This window comes from Trichosurus vulpecula, chromosome 8, assembly GCF_011100635.1.
Source record: "Trichosurus vulpecula isolate mTriVul1 chromosome 8, mTriVul1.pri, whole genome shotgun sequence".
NCBI classification, from domain to species: domain Eukaryota; kingdom Metazoa; phylum Chordata; class Mammalia; order Diprotodontia; family Phalangeridae; genus Trichosurus; species Trichosurus vulpecula.
The window spans coordinates 120,535,325-120,552,768 of record NC_050580.1 but is presented as its reverse complement, the minus strand read 5'-3'; the positions used below and the strand labels follow the sequence as shown (position 1 = coordinate 120,552,768).

Here is a 17,444-nt window from a genome sequence, read left to right as displayed (position 1 = left end):
GAGAGGTTGCAAAGTGATAGAAATAGACAGATAAACAGAAGACTACAAGGAGCTTTGCTGGCTAAAGCAGAATCCATGGTGAGGAGAAACGAAAATAACATTACTTGGCATCAGGAAAGTAATTTGGTCATAAGACTGGCATTGGTGGATTAGGAAAGTTTTACAGAAAAGAGGATAGGTGGGATTTGATGAGGAACTAAATAGGGAGGGAAATGCTAAGGGGAAATTCTGATGTATGCCTAATTAAAAAGAAAATCCCATGTTCTGCACATCTGGCATTTCTGAATAAGAAGTATTTTATGTAAAATACAGTTGCTTTAAAATATATACAGAAGAGTCACCAAAAGTTAATTCACGTATTTCTTTCTGTTGTGATTTATGGTTTCCTTCAAGTGGAGGGTATAATGCTAAAAACCGCAAATCAGATGAAGTTTCTCTATTGATAAAACGTGTGTTTCTTTTGGAGACAGGGACTTGTACACCAAAGATTAGAACTAGAGGAGATAATCTGAAGAAATAGGGTCCAGGTCTGGCCATTTTAATGAATTAGACAGAAACATTTGGAGCCTGGGTTTATTACAGAGGTGATTGTAAGGTAATAGGGTGGTAGAGGAAATCAGTAAAATCAAGTAAGATTTCACAGAATTCATCTGAGTTTTCAAATGAAGTGTTTAAGATACAGTTCAGTGAACTTGAACAATTCACTTCTCTTCCTTGGGTTTTATATCTGTAAAACAAGTTGTTCCATTAAATGATCTCTAAGGGTTCCTTCTGTCTGTATCCTTTTATAAGGATAAAATAGACTAGGAGGCAAAATGGAGATTTTAGGAAGAAAAGGAAATTGATGATTCTGTTAATATGGGAAGTCCTGGAAACTTCCTCAAAAACTCTTAATTTTTTAAAGACTGGTTTACTTTAGAAACTGAGAAGGAATGACAGTTTAAGGAAGAAAACGAGTTCAATTTTCAACATGTTAAAGTTCAAGTATCAGTGAAACACCTAAGTAAACATATTTTTCAATACAGCTGAACATTTGGGACTTCATGAAGGACAAAAGTCAAAACTTTAAGGATAGAGATTTGGGTATCATTTGTACAGGCAATTAATGCTGGCTTAACACATGTGAAATGTTTGATGTGGTAGCTTATAACATAGTATTGTATGCCTATAAATATGATTGCATGATAAAACGGGACGTTGCATGTCAGCTCTCTTTCAGGCTTTTCCCTCAGTTTGCCATTACTTTGGCTGAAATCCCTTTTGAGATCAGTTACAAATTCACATCCTACTTTTTTTTTTTAAGATTTTATTTTTAGTTTACAACGTTCGGTTCTACATAATTTTGAGTTCCAGATTTTCTTCCCTCCCTCCCCTCCTTCCTCCCCAAGATGGCATGGAATCCCATATAGCTTCCACGTATAACTTCGCATTGAATTAATTTACACACTAGTCAAGTTATGGAGAAGGACCGTGATCAATGAAATGAATCATGCGAAAGAAGAAACAGGACCAAAAAAAAAAAAAAAACAACCCAAAAACAAAAGAGAGAAAAAGAAAAAAAAAGGATAGCATGAAGTGTGCCTCAATCTGCATTCATACTTCATAGTTCTTTCTCTAGATGTAGTTAGCATTTTCCATTGTGAGTCCTTTGGAGTTGTCTTTGTACCTTGTGTTGCTGAGAAGAGTGAAGTCTGTCAGGGTTGGTCCTCACAGAATCTGTGTATCTGTGGCTGTGTATAATGTTCTCCTGGCTCTGCTCCGCTCACTCAGCATTATGTCGTGTAGGTTTTTCCAGGTTGTTATGAAGTCTGTATCATCCCCATTTCTTATGGCACAATAGTATTCCATTACCTTCATATACCACAGCTTGTTCAGCCATTCCCCAGTTGATGGGCATCCCTTTGATTTCCAATTCTTAGCTACCACAAAAAGAGCCGCTATAAATATTTTTGTACATATGGGTCCTTTTCCCGCTTGTGTGATTTCTTTGGGATACAGCCCTAGAAGTGGTATTGCTGGGTCAAAGGGTATGAACATTTTTATAGCCCTTTGGGCGTAGTTCCAAATTGCTCTCCAAAATGGCTGGATCGTCTCACAACTCCACCAGCAATGTAACAGTGTTCCAATTTTCGCACATCCTCTCCAGCATTTATCATTTTCCTGTTTTGTTATTTTAGCCAATCTGACAGGAGAGATGTGGTCTCTGAGTTGTTTTGATTTGCATTTCTCTAATCAGTAGTGATTTTGAGCATTTTTTCATATGCCTATAGATGTCTTTAATTTCTTCCTCTGAAAACTGCCTGTTCGTATCCTTTGACCATCACATCCTACTTTTGTTGACAAACATTTTCTAGTCTCGAGACAAATAATTAGTTTGGGACAGGGGCGGGGGATTACCTCGTAGACAGAACATAGGGCTTAGAAGTAGAAGACTTCTCTCCACATGCCTTGGATCATCAGCCACACAACCCCTTGAACTTTAGTTGTCCCATCTTTAAAATAAGAGTACTTACACTATTTACCTTATATTTTGTGAATTGTAGCTATGTAAACATAGGTGATCATGATGCTTAAGGCCTTACATCTCAGGATAACTTGGTGTTTGTTGTTTAGAAATTAGAAGGTAACATAGTGTAGTGGATAGAACCCTTGGACTCAGAGTTAAACCTATGTTCCCTTCCTGGTTCTCCTCCTTAATTACCAGTATGACCTTGAAGGTTACATTCTCTCTCTATGTCTGCAAAGTAAGAAAATTGAGTAAATTGATCTTTCAAGTCCCTTCCAGTTTTAGATCTTAGTATTACTCTGTGAGGGAGGAGTTTAGGGTTGGAAATGAATTTGAATTTTTAAACTTTAAAGTTATGGGTAGTCCTTAGGTTTTTATTTTCCTAATTAAATGAAGTAATATACTTAAAGTACTTTGCAAATCTTAAAGCACTATACAGATGTCCACTGACATTACTGTGATTTAATTGGATACTGAAGGAATAATAACACTATATTTTGAATGATTTTCATATAAATTATCTTTTTTTATCATAATAACATACATGTGACGTGGAGAAGTGCAGGGAATTCCCTTCCCTGTGTATAGCCTCACAGTTTTTTGATGAAGGAAAGGGAAAAAAGAAAATTTAAGGTTTCTTGCTTGTCACCCTCTTACTAAAGCTAGAATTAGAACCCAGTCTTCTGACTTCTAGCCCAGTGTTCTTACCACTAGCCTACTCTCTGGTGTCCCCTAAATGTACAAGTGCGACACTTGCTTTCACTCTGTATTTTGACTTGAAAAATTGATTGTCAGCAAGCTGTTCGGCTTTTTTCTTGTCTGCAGTCATGCCTTTGCAATAGTACCTTATTAATATTAGCAGGTATGAGAGGCAGAATGTTAGTGTAAAGAGATTTTGAGATTGAGGCCTTGGGTTCAAATTCTGACTACTATTTTATTTCCCTGTAAGACTAAGGACAAGTTCATTTAAATATAGAGGGGCCTCAATTTTTTCATCTATAAAATGAGGATCTTCATGGCCTTTTCCATCTCACATTTTATGATTATGAGTCATTTATTTCATGTCATTGGGAAATGAGAGGTTCTACGTAAATGAATAGTAAATGCAAAAGTATTTAAGAATTTGAATACATAAAGTTAAGCCGCAGTTATCCAGAAAATTACATTTATTAAACAGATATTAAGGGCCTACTATATAAACATACCATTTAAAATATGAAGCCTAACATGGTCACCCCTGGCCATGCCTGTACCCAGAAGTATTCACATGAGGAGATCGCAATGGCAACTGTAACTGCCCTTCGCGGGACTGTGCCTCCTGCAGTCACCGGTATCACCTTTCTTTCTGGGGGTCAGAGTGAAGAAGATGCCTCCATCAATCTGAATGCCATCAATACCTGCCCCTTGCATAAGCCATGGGCCCTGACCTTTTCTTATAGTCGAGCCCTGCCGGCATCTGCCCTTAAGACCTGGGGTGGAAAGAAAGAAAATGTCAAGGCTGCCCAAGAGGAATATATTAAGCGGGCCACGGCTAACAGCCAAGCTGCTCAAGGCAAGTATACTCCAAGTGGAAAGTCAGGAGCTGCAGCCAGCGAGTCTCTCTTTGTCTCTAACCATGCCTACTAACTTAAGTCAAGGCCTTCCACCTGGGTATGCCCTAACACTCCAGGCCATCCCTCACAGTCCAGGAAGAGGCTGAGATCCCAGAGCTTTGTGCTGACCTCTCCCATCACTCTTAACTTGTGTGGTATTGTTGCTCTCTGTTGAATCTAGTGACCCCTCCTCAGCCCACTTTTTCCAATAAACAACTATTTAACAAAAAAAAAAATATTATGCTGAACATAACCAGCTTCTCAATGTCTCAATCATAAGTATGCTTAAGAGTCTTAAAGAATGTAGGACTGTTTGCCTTATATTTTAGCGATTCTAATTAGCTTTGTATTTGGTGATTCTACTGCTTCTTCTACTTCTCCTTGTTGTAATATGCCCATTGCTAACATCGATTCCCACTCAAGCTTGTCTATAGATTCATAGATCTAGGGCTGTAAGGGACCTCAGCAGCTATATAATCCAATTCTCTCATTTGACAAATGAGGAAACTGAGGCTCCAAGAGACATGACTTGACCAGGGTCACAAAGGGTAGGATATGTGAGGTGGGGTTTAAAATGAGATTCTTTGATTCTGGAAATAGTGCTCTTTCCATTGTATTAAAGACCAGTAAGCTTATTTTTACACAAATTTGTGAATAAACTAGGACCAGAGTGTACTTCTACTGCTGAGTAAAGGGCTTAGGTCTTTTCTGCCCATGCTTTTTGGTCAGTTATTTTCAGAGGCAAGAGCCATCTTATTACTTATGTGCTGTTTTCAAGATCACATAAAATACTGGCTTTGGGCATATTTTGTTACTGTGATATTGCCAGCTTCATTTAATAAATGGAGTGGTAAGAGAAATCCTTGGTATTAAGAGTCAAGTTTACATTTACAGAGCCAATAGTACACTGAGGTTTGTCATACTGATGTTATGAAAGCAGCTGGTCTGCCTGGGAGCTTAAGGGCACTTTGTTTTTGTCATATTAAGAAGTGCTTTAACACTGTTTGATTTAAGTTACTGTAGATATAGAATTTAAACTGGAAGAGAAGGATCTGAGAGATCATTTATTCCATTCCTGTAATTTTATAGAAGAAGTTGAGGCCCATAGAGGAGAAGCGACTTCCCTAGGCCATATAGATAGCAGTGCCATGTTTTGAATGTAGATTCTTTAGCTCATGTCCAGTGCTCTTTTCACCATACCATTCTGTACCCCTATGAGAACAGGTCTTAAACTGCTTCCTGGTTCTAGACCATCAGGTTTCTTTTTTTCTTTTCATGTAAACCATGACTGCGAATATTGTATTAATGCCAGACTTTCTCTGGGTATCATAAATAATGAAATATTTTCATTTTGAAATTGTAGATTTTTGCTTGGAGGTGTTTGGTTTAATGTACTCTATACTCTTTCTAATGAATGCTTTTTAGTTTTCTACATAATTTTCTGTTATAACTCAGAAGTCTTTTATCTTGTAATAAGTCAATAAATAACTGTTTAGTGTTTCTACATGCCAGGCATTGTATAAAAGTGAGAGATAGGAGCAATGATGTTGTATAGCCTCTGCCCTCAAGGGATATGCAGTTCTGCTGAGAAGATCCAAAGGGGAAGAATTAAAGAACAAAATAAGAGAAGAATAAATCCAGTATAATGCAGATGTTGTGGTTTGTGAACACTCAAGAAGTAACTGTTGACTGCCAGAATTTTGCACAGAGATGCCTTTTGAGTGTTAAACTGACCTCTTGTTAGACCCCTCTATCAAGTAATATTGTGGACATGGTGTATTTTGATTTAAGCAAGCTATTGGACAAAGCTGTCACCCTTTTGACTAAGATAATGTGACATAGACTGAATGCTAGCTGTAGGGATTTTAATGAACTTAGACACAAGCTAACTGTAAAATGTGACTGTCATATAAGCTGACCTTGGCAGCACCAAGAGGTACGGTATCCAAAACGAAGGCAGTCAGTAACCTCTGTGCATATCACTCCTGGTCAATTCAAGAGCCATATTTTAGGAAGGCCATTATAACAAGCTGTTTTTCATCCAGAAGAAGAGGATAGTGAGGGAACTCAAACTCATGCCATACAGAAATAAGGTGAAGGTACTAGGGATGTGGGATGTTAAGCTTAAAAGAAAAAAAGACTTCTTGTGACTATCATTATCTGTTTCTTCCTTCTTACACTCTCCATCCCACCTGCCCTGCCTTCTCCCCAAGATAGCTATTTGAAAGAGAAGAGGAATTAGGTGGTCAAAAAGTTGCTTTAATAAGGGTATTCCATTGGCAGTTCTTGAGATAACAAACGGTAGAAAATCCATAAAGATTCACTTACATTTTGAAATGGGATAGTACTACTCCTAAAGTATATACTGTGATAATGTTTCATTTTTATTAAGCTTTACTTTTTCCAGGAAGAGTATGCATTATTATAGGTACAACATATTACCTGTCATGCTTTCCATCCTTTATTTACCTACCTTACAGAGTTGTGAAGAAACTGTGTATCATGATATATAAGTGTACATTGTTTGTTATATTCACCATTGTCTACCCTCCTAAGATGTAAGATAGTGATGTGTCTGTAATCTGGGTACAAGTGATACCTTGTTCCACTTAGTACTTTTGCTTATCTGAGTACACAAATAGTAGACACTAAAGAATTGTCTTTACAAGTGCTAATAATTTTGTGTACTTTACTTTTATTCATGCACTTCTTTTTTTTACAGGACCCAGAGCAGAGGGCCTTGTGATCCTCCATGTGGATAGTTAATCTAATTTTACCTGCCTGGTGCTTTTTAAACAGTTATAATGGCTAGTGGTTAACAGAGTCTAAATTTGACTTCCCCAAATAATGGAAGCTGCTGAACATGAAAGCCACATTTTCCCCGCCACAATCTTAACCTGTTTCAGATCTCTTTGCTCTCCTTCTCTCCCCTCCTCACTGAAATAAAGTGAGTCTTAAGGAGTATAATATACCAGGCCACTAACACCTATGTAGGCTTGCCATTGACAAATAGGTGACTTTGTAAACTTGATTTGAGAACTCTATTTGTCACCAAAGTTAACAGTATAATCAGGTCTCATTTTGATCCCCAGTTCAGTAAAAAGTTTTGCATGGGATATCTATTGAACTTGCAGGCTCTTTAAGTCAAGTTATTTACCCCAAATTAAAGCAAACAGCTTATATAAGAAATTTGCTTCATTTACTTATATTAGCTTTCTGTTTTATACTTTCACCTAGAAATAGTCATTCTGTGAATCTAGTGGCCTAGCACTTAGCTTTCTCATTGCATGCAGTCTTGGTGACAGATCTATTGGCCTTTAGAAACCCAGATTCATTCTTTTCATATACAAACTACAATCTTTTATGCTCATTTTAAGAATTTTTTTTTCATTTTAAGAATATTTAATGCAATATTTTTTAGGTGTGGTGATGATCCATTTTATTACAGATTAATTCCTTTTTTTTTTTCATGTAAATACTTTTGAGAAATGTGCATCTATCCTGGCTAAACCAGTTTTGATGTTAAAATTTGCAGTCAGTCTTGTAGAACTCTTTTTGCCCCAAGATATGGTACTGGCTGTTTCAAGTTGTTGGTGTGTCATATTTTTATTGATGTAAAGAGAACATACAGGTTAGACATGATTTCTGTCAAGGAAAATGAGATTGGATTTTCTTGATGGTCACAGACTAGTATTGTTTGACCACTTACATAAAGTTTTTGCTTATAGTGGGGCCTCTTTTCCTCCCTCTTAAATAACCACAACTAAATCTCAATTTTCCCAAAGGGATATATTTTTCATATTCCATAAAACTGTCTTCAAGTATTACTTCCTTTTTTAAAGGAAATCAGTTTAGTAGAACGAGCACACTATTTGAAGTCTTCAGTATCATATTTTTGGCAAATTAAAGTTACTTTGACTTCAGTCATACTTGGTTCAAGTAAAAAAAAATTATTAAGTTAACCAAAAAAACTTTAAAAAATAAGTAATCATCATCACCACCACCACTAATAGCTAATATTTATTTAGTATCTATGTGTAGCATACTGTACTTGTTATAGGTGAGAGGGAAATAACATCAGATACTTGCCCTCAAGGAGCTTACACTAATTAATCAGGAAGCCAGCTGAGAAACCTCAGCTATTTATTAAGTGCTACATGAGTGGTACGGATGGTTAGTGTTATAGACTTAGTGTTTGGTGATATTGCTGATAGGTTAGGGCAACAAAGAGAGCAGTCTTTATGGAAGAGATAAAAACTTGTAACGTTGCAGCTAACCTGGAAGAAAGAGTAGAGCTTAATTAAACATGGATAGGGATGAAGAATAGACATGATATTAAATTCTAGACATGAGAAAACATTGAATTAACCTGTGATAATAGGAACGAATATGTTATTTTGGGGGAGCAACATAGAAATGAGTTCAACAGGAGCATAGGGTTTGAATTAAGTGTTCAGTAGATCAAATTGCAGAGATATCCTTTGTCCTGTAGGTGGTAGAAAGCCATTGAAGTTGGGGAGTGGGGGGATGGATGGCACATGATTTTTCTACAGCTGTGCGGATGAATGGTTTTTGTAACTCCAATCTTAATATTTTTTTAAAAAGTTCTTCCTCCTGTGGAACTGTTTCTATTTATTTTAGAACTTTATGTCTTCATACCTGTTTAACTTTTCCCGGTTCTTAAATTATGTGACCCTGAATGTTTTTGTTTTTGTTTTTTTTTTTTGAGGGGGGGGAGGCAAGGCAGTTGGGGTTAAGTGACTTGCCCAAGGTCACACAGCTAGTGTGTCATGTCTGAGGCCGAATTTGAACTTGAAGGCTGGCTGTACTCACTGCATCACCTCCCTGCCCCGTGACCTGAATTCTTGGCCTTGGTCAGCCTGTCATTTTTGAAACTTGTCATTGAGATTTTAATTTTTAGTATTTCTGGGGTGAATGGGTTCAGATAATCCCTTTTTTTGTGTGTAATTTTTTGGTTTTGTTGCTGTTTTTAAGTTAAATCTAGTAATGAGAGTATGCTATGATATGGTATATTGGGGCATGGGATTTGAAGTTAGTTGATCTGGCTGGTTGATCTGAACTATGAGCTCTTCCAACTTAAGCAAGTCACTTCAGATCCCTTCTTTAGGCCTCAGTTTCCTTACCTGTTTGGATGTATATAATATCTAATGTCCTTTTCTAGCTTTAATATTAATTGATTCTGTGACACTTAAGATTTTGCTAAATGATTATTTCATCATCACATTCCTATTTTGTTAGCTTCAGTATCGGACACTGCACAGCAGCCCTCTGAAGAGCAAAACAAGTCACTCGACAAACCAAAACAAAAAAAGAATCGCTGTTTCATGTGCAGGAAGAAAGTGGGACTGACTGGTAAGGAAAAAGAAGGACATGCATTATCTAAGATTAAACTGGATACTTACATAACAGGTGTCTAAGTGTGGTTTCCTATGAGTGACTTCAGTTTGCATTTTTTTTGTGCCTTGGAGTATTGCCGTAAGGAGGAGTAGTTTCTGGGAGGAGGTCATCATATCTGAACCCCCATTTAATGACATTCATAGAATTGGTAATGATAAGATGGCCTCATATGTTCCTTGAAAGCCTTTTCCATTTTAATAATATATCAAATAATTATTTTTTGAATTGCAGATATTTTTCTTTAAAGAATACCAAAGAGAAGTGCATGTAGGAGATCTGTATATAAATACTATTAAATATATGCAATTTTTTCTATTATGATTAATCTCGCTTTTAAAAGACATTGCTCTCAAATTAATAACATAGACATACAAAAGAAAGGTGATTCCAGAGATGAACTTTTTACATTGTATTTTCCAGTCAATTCCTATGGTTCATCTTCCAGAATCTTTGATAGCATAAGAATAGGTGTTGAAATTGCTAGCTCATAGCCACTGGGAGAAATCAGAGATAGTTGTAAAGACCATATTATTTGTGGATTATCCACAGTTCCTTTTTTTTTTCTCTCTTACAACTGCTAATCTTTTGGCCATTTCTTTCACTAATCATTAGTACCTCTGCTGGACACTGGTAGAGGGAAGCAAGAAGAGATGAAATGCAACATCAGTCATGTTGTTTGTTACAGTTTTTACAAAGGTTTGGTTTTTTTAGGGGAGGAAATTTACACTTAGGATGTGATGGTGTGTTGTAGTAGAAAGAGCATTGGATTTGGAAAGGATTTAGTTTTGAATTCTGGCTCTGCTACTAACTCCCAGCGTGATCTTGGGCAAGTCACTCTCTCTGGACCTCAGTTTCTTCATCTGTAAGGATGAGAAGATATGACTAATACATGAAGTTCCTTCTAGCTCTTAAGTCCTATGATATCCTGTAACATTAGGATCTCACTTTTTAGTTTTCTTTCAGTAGCACAAATAGTAGTTTTCTACATAACGTGTTTGAGCATTCTTCTGATTGAATTTGAGAGGTATTTTACATTGTCATTTCATTCTTATCAGCAATCCTATGAGATCGATCACACAAGATAGATGATGCCACTTAGACATGGAGAATCACACCAATCAGAACCAGAATAGGAGCTCTCAGTTTTCAGAGTATCATTTGACTCATTGAGTCATGTTTCCCATTATTTTGATTAGTTTAGCAATTGAGAATCATACTGCTTGCCCAAAACTTGGGATTTGGATTGAGATTTACTCATGTTTCAAAATGGTTGAAGTGTTGATATGACCTGTTCTTATTCTTTTCATTCAGTCATCACAGCCATGATGTTTTAGTTCCTTTTGGCTCTAATAGCCTCTAATAGGCTGATGTTTCTGTTTTCAGGGTTTGAATGCCGGTGTGGAAATGTTTACTGTGGTGTGCACCGTTATTCAGATGTACACAATTGCTCTTACAATTACAAAGCTGATGCTGCTGAGAAAATCAGAAAAGAAAATCCAGTAGTTGTTGGGGAAAAAATCCAGAAGATTTGAACTCCTGCTGGAATACAAAAATCCTTTTGACCATCTGCAAACTAAATTGACTTGAGCTTTTTTTTCCTAGTCATTGGGAATGTAGAGCAATGTATCTTGCATAGACCTTTTAATCATGCATGTCATCAGAAGAATAGATTTTTGTTTTTGTTTTGAAAATGACTCTGAACATTTATTTCCATTGCAGTTTCTGTGGCTGAAAAGACTTAAGTAAACTTTACAAGTATTATCCTTTTAAGATCATTTTAATTTTAGTTGAGTGCAGAGGGCTTTTATAACAAACATGGAGAAATATTGGAGGGCTGTGCTTTTCCAGTATTAAACATGCATGCGTTAACCTTGCAGCAGTTTATTTTCTCATTGTGTGTGTATCTATAGCTTTTCTCTGCAGCACGATTTCTCTTTGGATAATGCCCCTTATGGCACAACTAGTTATCAGTAACTGAATGTATTTTAATCATTATGGCTGCTTCTGTTTTTCATTAACAAAGGTTATACATATGTTAGCATATTAGCTTCTTTGCACCCACGACCTATTTATGTATGAATCATTTGTAATGAGAGAGTGTGTGCCAATGAGATTATAAGTTTGTGTGGTTTTTAAAAATTCTTTTTGAGTGAGGGGAGGAAAGGCTGTATGCACTTCATTGCTGACTGCAGGTTTCACTGGGATTAAGTTCATCAGTCTGTATGTACACAAATATGAAGAATGATCTGAAGTAATTGTGCTGTATTTATGTTTATCCACCGGTCTTAACTTTGATTAAATAAAAAAAAAGAAAGGCAAAGCAACTCCCATTGTGTTTCAGCATTTCTCAGACACACTGCCAGTTGATTTTGACTCTTCTCTCTAATTCTGATTTTCTAATGTAGGGAATAACAGACACCACAACAACCAGCTTCCCCCCCTTCCCCCCCCCCCCCCGCCCTGCCTTAGAAGAACAGTGTCTTGCCTGTCTTTATATGACTAGCTAGGTGACTGAAAATTCAAATAAAATGAAATTATTAGCTACTCTCATGAATTATAAATGATAAAATTCTTAATCAGAGGCCATGGTCTACATCTTAAAAATGCATTTTAATTCAATGGATTTGAAAATATTTTAAAACACTTTCCTCCGTCTAGATTTCTGTTTCCCAAGTATAGTTTTTTGTGACCCTGGGCAGTCATCTTTTTTTCCTATGCTGTTTTAACATCTTTTCACCAGAGGAATAACTGGTGTAGCTGTCTTTTTGTTATGTGGGTATTTCTTGTGTTACTCTATATTCTTGGTGTTCCCAGAGCAAGACATAGGAAATAAATACATTTGCTGGGAGAAAATAATTGAGAGTACTTCTTCCTCTAGCTGTTTTCACAGAGATTGAAAACAAACTGACAGTTCTACATGCATTCAGCTTGATCTTAAGGAGCACAAGGAGAATGAAGTTCTCGTGGTCCACCTCTAAGTATACAACAGTCAGATTTTTATAAACCTCCCATGTTCACTGGAGGGTGGTTTTGCATGGGGCTGACCATTGCAAGGTGGGACAGAAAACTTGCATTTGCTCTCACAAGTTTTCTTGCATTAATTTATGGCCCTGAGTATTTGATTCACCTTTCAGGCAATTTTCGTGTTGATATCAGTTTACAGAGATTTTTCTTCACAGCAACCAGGCCAAGGGAATTAGTGCAAATACTGTTGACTTGTTTTGGTTAATGAAATTGAGGGTCAATAAAATGAGTTGTCTAAGGTTATGGGCTAGATTAACCCTCCTGTCTTGGGACTCCAGGTCCAGGGTTCTTGCTACTTCCAGTGACAGTCTTGTAAGCAAAGAACTATGAAAGCAGATTGAGCTAAGCAAGGGGAAAGAAATTATGAAGTAAGCAATATAGCCATTGAGCAACTAAAATAGATATGCCAAAGTTCATGCATATTACTCATAGTTCAGGGTGGTTTCCAGTTTCTTGTTCAGGGTCCGTTTACTCTTTATTTGAGACACGTTAGAGTTAGCTTGCTGGCTTGGTTTTCCAGCCTGCAGCTATAGGCAAGCATTTTTACATCATTGTAAAGTGACAGCCAATGAGCCTAGCAGTATGGGGTCATTTAATTCTACAGGCAACTTTTACTTCAGTAAATTTACCTGAGTAAATCCTGAGGATATTGCTATATTACAGCATAGCATGGTAATTGATTGCTCATAGAGATGATGATCTGTAGTTACAAAAAAAAAAAAGGTTTTTAGATTATGCCTGCTACGTTGTTTAAGAAAGTAGGAAAATTAGTGCATTTGAGAAATCTTACAAATGGTTAAAATTAAAAATTATGGCACAAGTGGTGAATTTAGTTGTCTAGAATATTCACTTTTATGGAGTGCTTTATCCCCTTAAAATGTCAAGTAAATGAGACATTCTTTGAGTTTAATTTAGAGTATCATGGTATGGTATTCCAGGATAGGTATTTAAGAAACTTTTTAGTGTTCAGGGAAACTTGGAACAAGGATGGCGGGTGGGAGAGAGAATGTCATGTGTATTCAAGGATCAACGTATTTGAATGTGTCCATCATTGTCAATGCTAATGGTTTGCTGTCAGTTTTCACATGTTTGCATATGCCCAAACTTCCACAGGTGCTCAGTAAAAGAAGGAAGTGACTCCCAAACTGTTCTGTAGCTAACTGCTGTGCCCCTCCCTTTTTTGTCGTATACCCAAACTGCATGTGTGTGTGTGTGTGATGCTGAATTTTATTAAAATCCATTTAGCAAGAAAAGTGCTTTTACATAGTTACAGATAGGCACACTTATCAATACTAGGACACATTTTTCTATATAATGTGACATTTGTTATTGAACAAAATATATTCATTGAAGAAGATACACTCGGTCACACTGAGCATGGGTTCCTGTCTCTATTCCTCTCTGCTTTGCCATTTTATCCTCCCTAATGACAAATCCTTCCTCCTTCCCTGGAATCTTTTAGCATAAGTCCTTTTTAACACATGCATGGTTTTGGCAGATGCCGGCTGTATTTCCCAACTGATTTTTGTGTACCCTTAAGACCCTCAAGAGCTATAATATTACAGCGTTCAGGTCTGTGTAACACTGGCTGCCAGGGTTTCTCTTGTCAAATATTTTAGATGCTTTCGTTAAAAAAAGTTTGCAATTTTTATTCTTTTGGGGGTCATACTAAATTCTCCTCCTCCTTTTGACATTTGTCATCTCTTCATAAGTTTGAATTTACAAGCTTTTTACCATAGTTTGTTGCCTTTTAGAGACCAGATAATCCAGGTAGCAACCACTCAAGTCAGTGATAGTCCTTGATGTGGCTGTAATCCATATGTATAGGCTTTCCCCATCTAGATATCAGTAATTGAGTCAGAACAAGCAGCATTTGCTTCCATATCCAATGTGGATGTTTATTAATAAAACACACTTTTAAAAAGGAATGGATACAAAATACTTCTCATTTTGGGCTTTATATCCCCTAGCATCTTGTACAAGGCCTGACACCTATAAATAATAAATGCTTATTGCCTTGTTATTACAGAAATTAAAATTAAAAAATTTCAAAGTAAAAATTGGTACTTAGGGTACAATTTGGTACCTTTTTTCTGTTTGATTAAATTTCTCTGTAGTACTCACTAACAAAAGTGTTATGGTAGCTCCACAAATGCAAATCACATCTTTTCCCATAAAACTTCAACTCTTAAATCACTACTTCATGTGCAATGCTGGCTTTATATGTAAGAACTAAGAAGGAAGTAGTTTGAATGACTACAGTTTTCTTGCTTCTATGCTTTCCTCCTTTCAAAGAACTTTTGTGTCAAAAGCTCTTAACCACTTAGAGTTTTGAATTGTGAAAACACTGATGTGTCTTCTGAACATAACCAGCTGGCTCTGTTTTCACTAGATATTTAGGAAAATTTAGAGAGGCACCTGATAGCTTTGTGTAGTATGTGAACAACTTCCTAGGATAGTCTCTGAAGCAGGAGATTTTCTTTCAATATGATCTGCTTTTATGGCTTTATGTCTTGTCCTTTTGTAGCTGGTTTTTATGTAAAAGCTAAATTACATCAATTTCCTTAAGATTTCCACATTAACCCCCATTTAAGCAGTTTAAAAACAGGCATTCCAGATCTTTAATCCCTTCTATATATTTGCTTCATTCACTTCATTCTAAGTAGTTCCCTTATCTCAGTCCTTCATTCTTTTGGTGATCTCCACCATCATAGCTTCTTTTACCTTCTGTTACCAAGCAAATGACTTTCAAATTTTTATAGCTTATCTCTCAGTCTCTCTCCTGTACCTCGAGTCCCACATTGTCTGCTTGAACATGGCGAACGTGGTGTAGCAGATAGAGTGCTGGGCTCTATCCATCTTGAGTTTGGAAGACTTGGGTTTGAATCCTGCTTTGTACACTAGCTCTGTGATCGTGGGTTTAGCAAGTCACTTCACTTCTCAGTTTCCCAATCTGTAAGATGGGAATAATAGCTACCTCCATGGAAGTGTTTGTGAGGAAGAGCATATGTAAAGTGCTCTGTAGCCCTTAAAAGTGTTACATAAATATTAGCTATTATTGTTATAAGATAAGCTGGAGAGAAAGGAAATAGGCTTGGGAAATACTACAGCCCTGACATAGATATACAGTATAATAGTGGTGGACATCTAAAGTTATCCAGACATCTGCTGAATCTCTCTCCCTCTCCCACTTCCTCTTCAGCCCCTTTAATGATTTCATCCAAAAAGAAATTTTATTTTAGATCTAATTCTCACCAACAAAGAGCTATTGATTGGTGAGATGGAAATGGTGGGAAACCATGGGAGGAGATCTTGGAATTTGTGGTAGACAAGAAAAGGAATATTCTGACATACACATTAGGATTCGCAGTAAGGATAAGTAGGAGCCTATGTACTAAAACTACAAGAGAAACTGACTTAGGAGGCATATGAAGCCCTTTAATGAAATTCCTAAAGATACAAAGAGAATTCTAAGGATAAGGGAACTGTGAGAAGATGGAAATTGATGGATGCATAAGGAACTCGACAACCAACTTGTATTTTTGAAAAGTGCAAAGAATGAGTGCAAGAGTGACACAGCTCTTAGAATAATAGTATCTAGAGTGCCAAAGCTTACAATTAGTAGAGGTTGTGGAAAGCTGAGGATGGTGAGTGGATGAGCCTAGATGTATCAGGGGAAAACAGATCAAAGAAGGGATTAACCCAACACATGGTATGATCGCTGATGAGAGACAATGTATGGCTGTTCAACTTTTATTTTGCTGAGGAAAATAAAATATGCTCATCTATTTGGTGCTTAGAGCCTTAAAAATCTAAATCCAGTTTATGTTTCCAGGCCTATTACATGGTATGCCTCCTTCATATTCTAAATAAACTGCCCTACGTATTATTCCCTTGCATGATATTCTAGTTTCTATTTACTAGATGCAGAAACCAGAGGGGGAAAAAAAGAATGGTCTTTTAGTATGAAAAACATGTTTAAAACCAAGGGCTGCAGTACTAATACAGGTCGAGTAAGAAGATTCCCATGTCTCCACAATTGTTTGACAAAAGTTCTACAAGTACTCGCTATAGGAGTTAAGACAAACAAAGAAAATTAAAGGTAGAGACATAGACAAGAGGAAATAAAACCATTTCTATTTGCCAATGATGTGACAGCGCACTTAAGAAACCCCAGAGAATCAGTAAAGAAACATTGAGATGATTAATGGGTACAGCAAAGTTGTAGGATGAACCACAAAATCACATTATACAATATTAAAAAGGATCGATGATAAATGCTATTCAGAGTTGCTATAAAAATTACAAAATAGGTAGGAACTAAACTACTGAGCCACAAAATTTCTTTAAACGTGATACACTTTAAGGGAGATGACTGTGGAGAGAGCTTTGCTGCTCATGGTAGAACTGCACCAATATGATAAAAAATGAATGACACTTTTCTGCATCCTTTGCACAAATGAGCCCCTTGTTTCTGGAATGTTCTCCTCTTTGCCTTGTTATTCTCTTAGTGCCCTTCATGGCTTAGTTAAAACTATCAGGTTTGTTCTGCTTAGCCCCAAAAAGCAACTTACAAGTAGAACTCTCCAGAAGTGCCAATCAGCTGTTTAGAGATAGAGGATTTCTTCTCAGTAGAGATCTCTAAGCAAAACTAGACATCTACCAATTAGGAATGTGAAAGCTATTGTTCAGGTTGTGGTTGGACTAGATGGTTTCTGAGTCCTCTTTAATTTTTTTGGTTCTGATACATCCCCGCTCTGAGTCCCTTCTAATGTCAAACTGATTGTGTTTCAAGCAGAATTCAATTATCTTCTTCCTTATATCCACCACTCATGCAGTAAGCACGACCTTCTCAATCACCTAGACTAACTCTCCTTCCCTCGTAGTCAGTTACCAGCCAATCA

The 17,444-nt window shown here is 36.8% G+C and overlaps 1 protein-coding gene across 9 annotated transcripts in view; it reads left to right on the top strand.

Moving 5' to 3' along the window:
* The window catches only part of ZFAND6 (zinc finger AN1-type containing 6), a 101,362-nt gene extending 89,521 nt beyond the window's left edge, over positions 1–11,841 (top strand). For all 9 annotated transcript variants that reach the window (XM_036734796.1, XM_036734798.1, XM_036734802.1 and 6 more), the window contains 2 exons: positions 9,358–9,471; positions 10,900–11,841. In XM_036734796.1, the coding sequence (XP_036590691.1) occupies positions 9,358–9,471; positions 10,900–11,048 (263 nt within the window). In that variant the 3' untranslated portion in view covers positions 11,049–11,841. The remainder of the gene's footprint in view (positions 1–9,357; positions 9,472–10,899) is intronic.
* Positions 11,842–17,444: the final 5,603 nt, after the last annotated feature.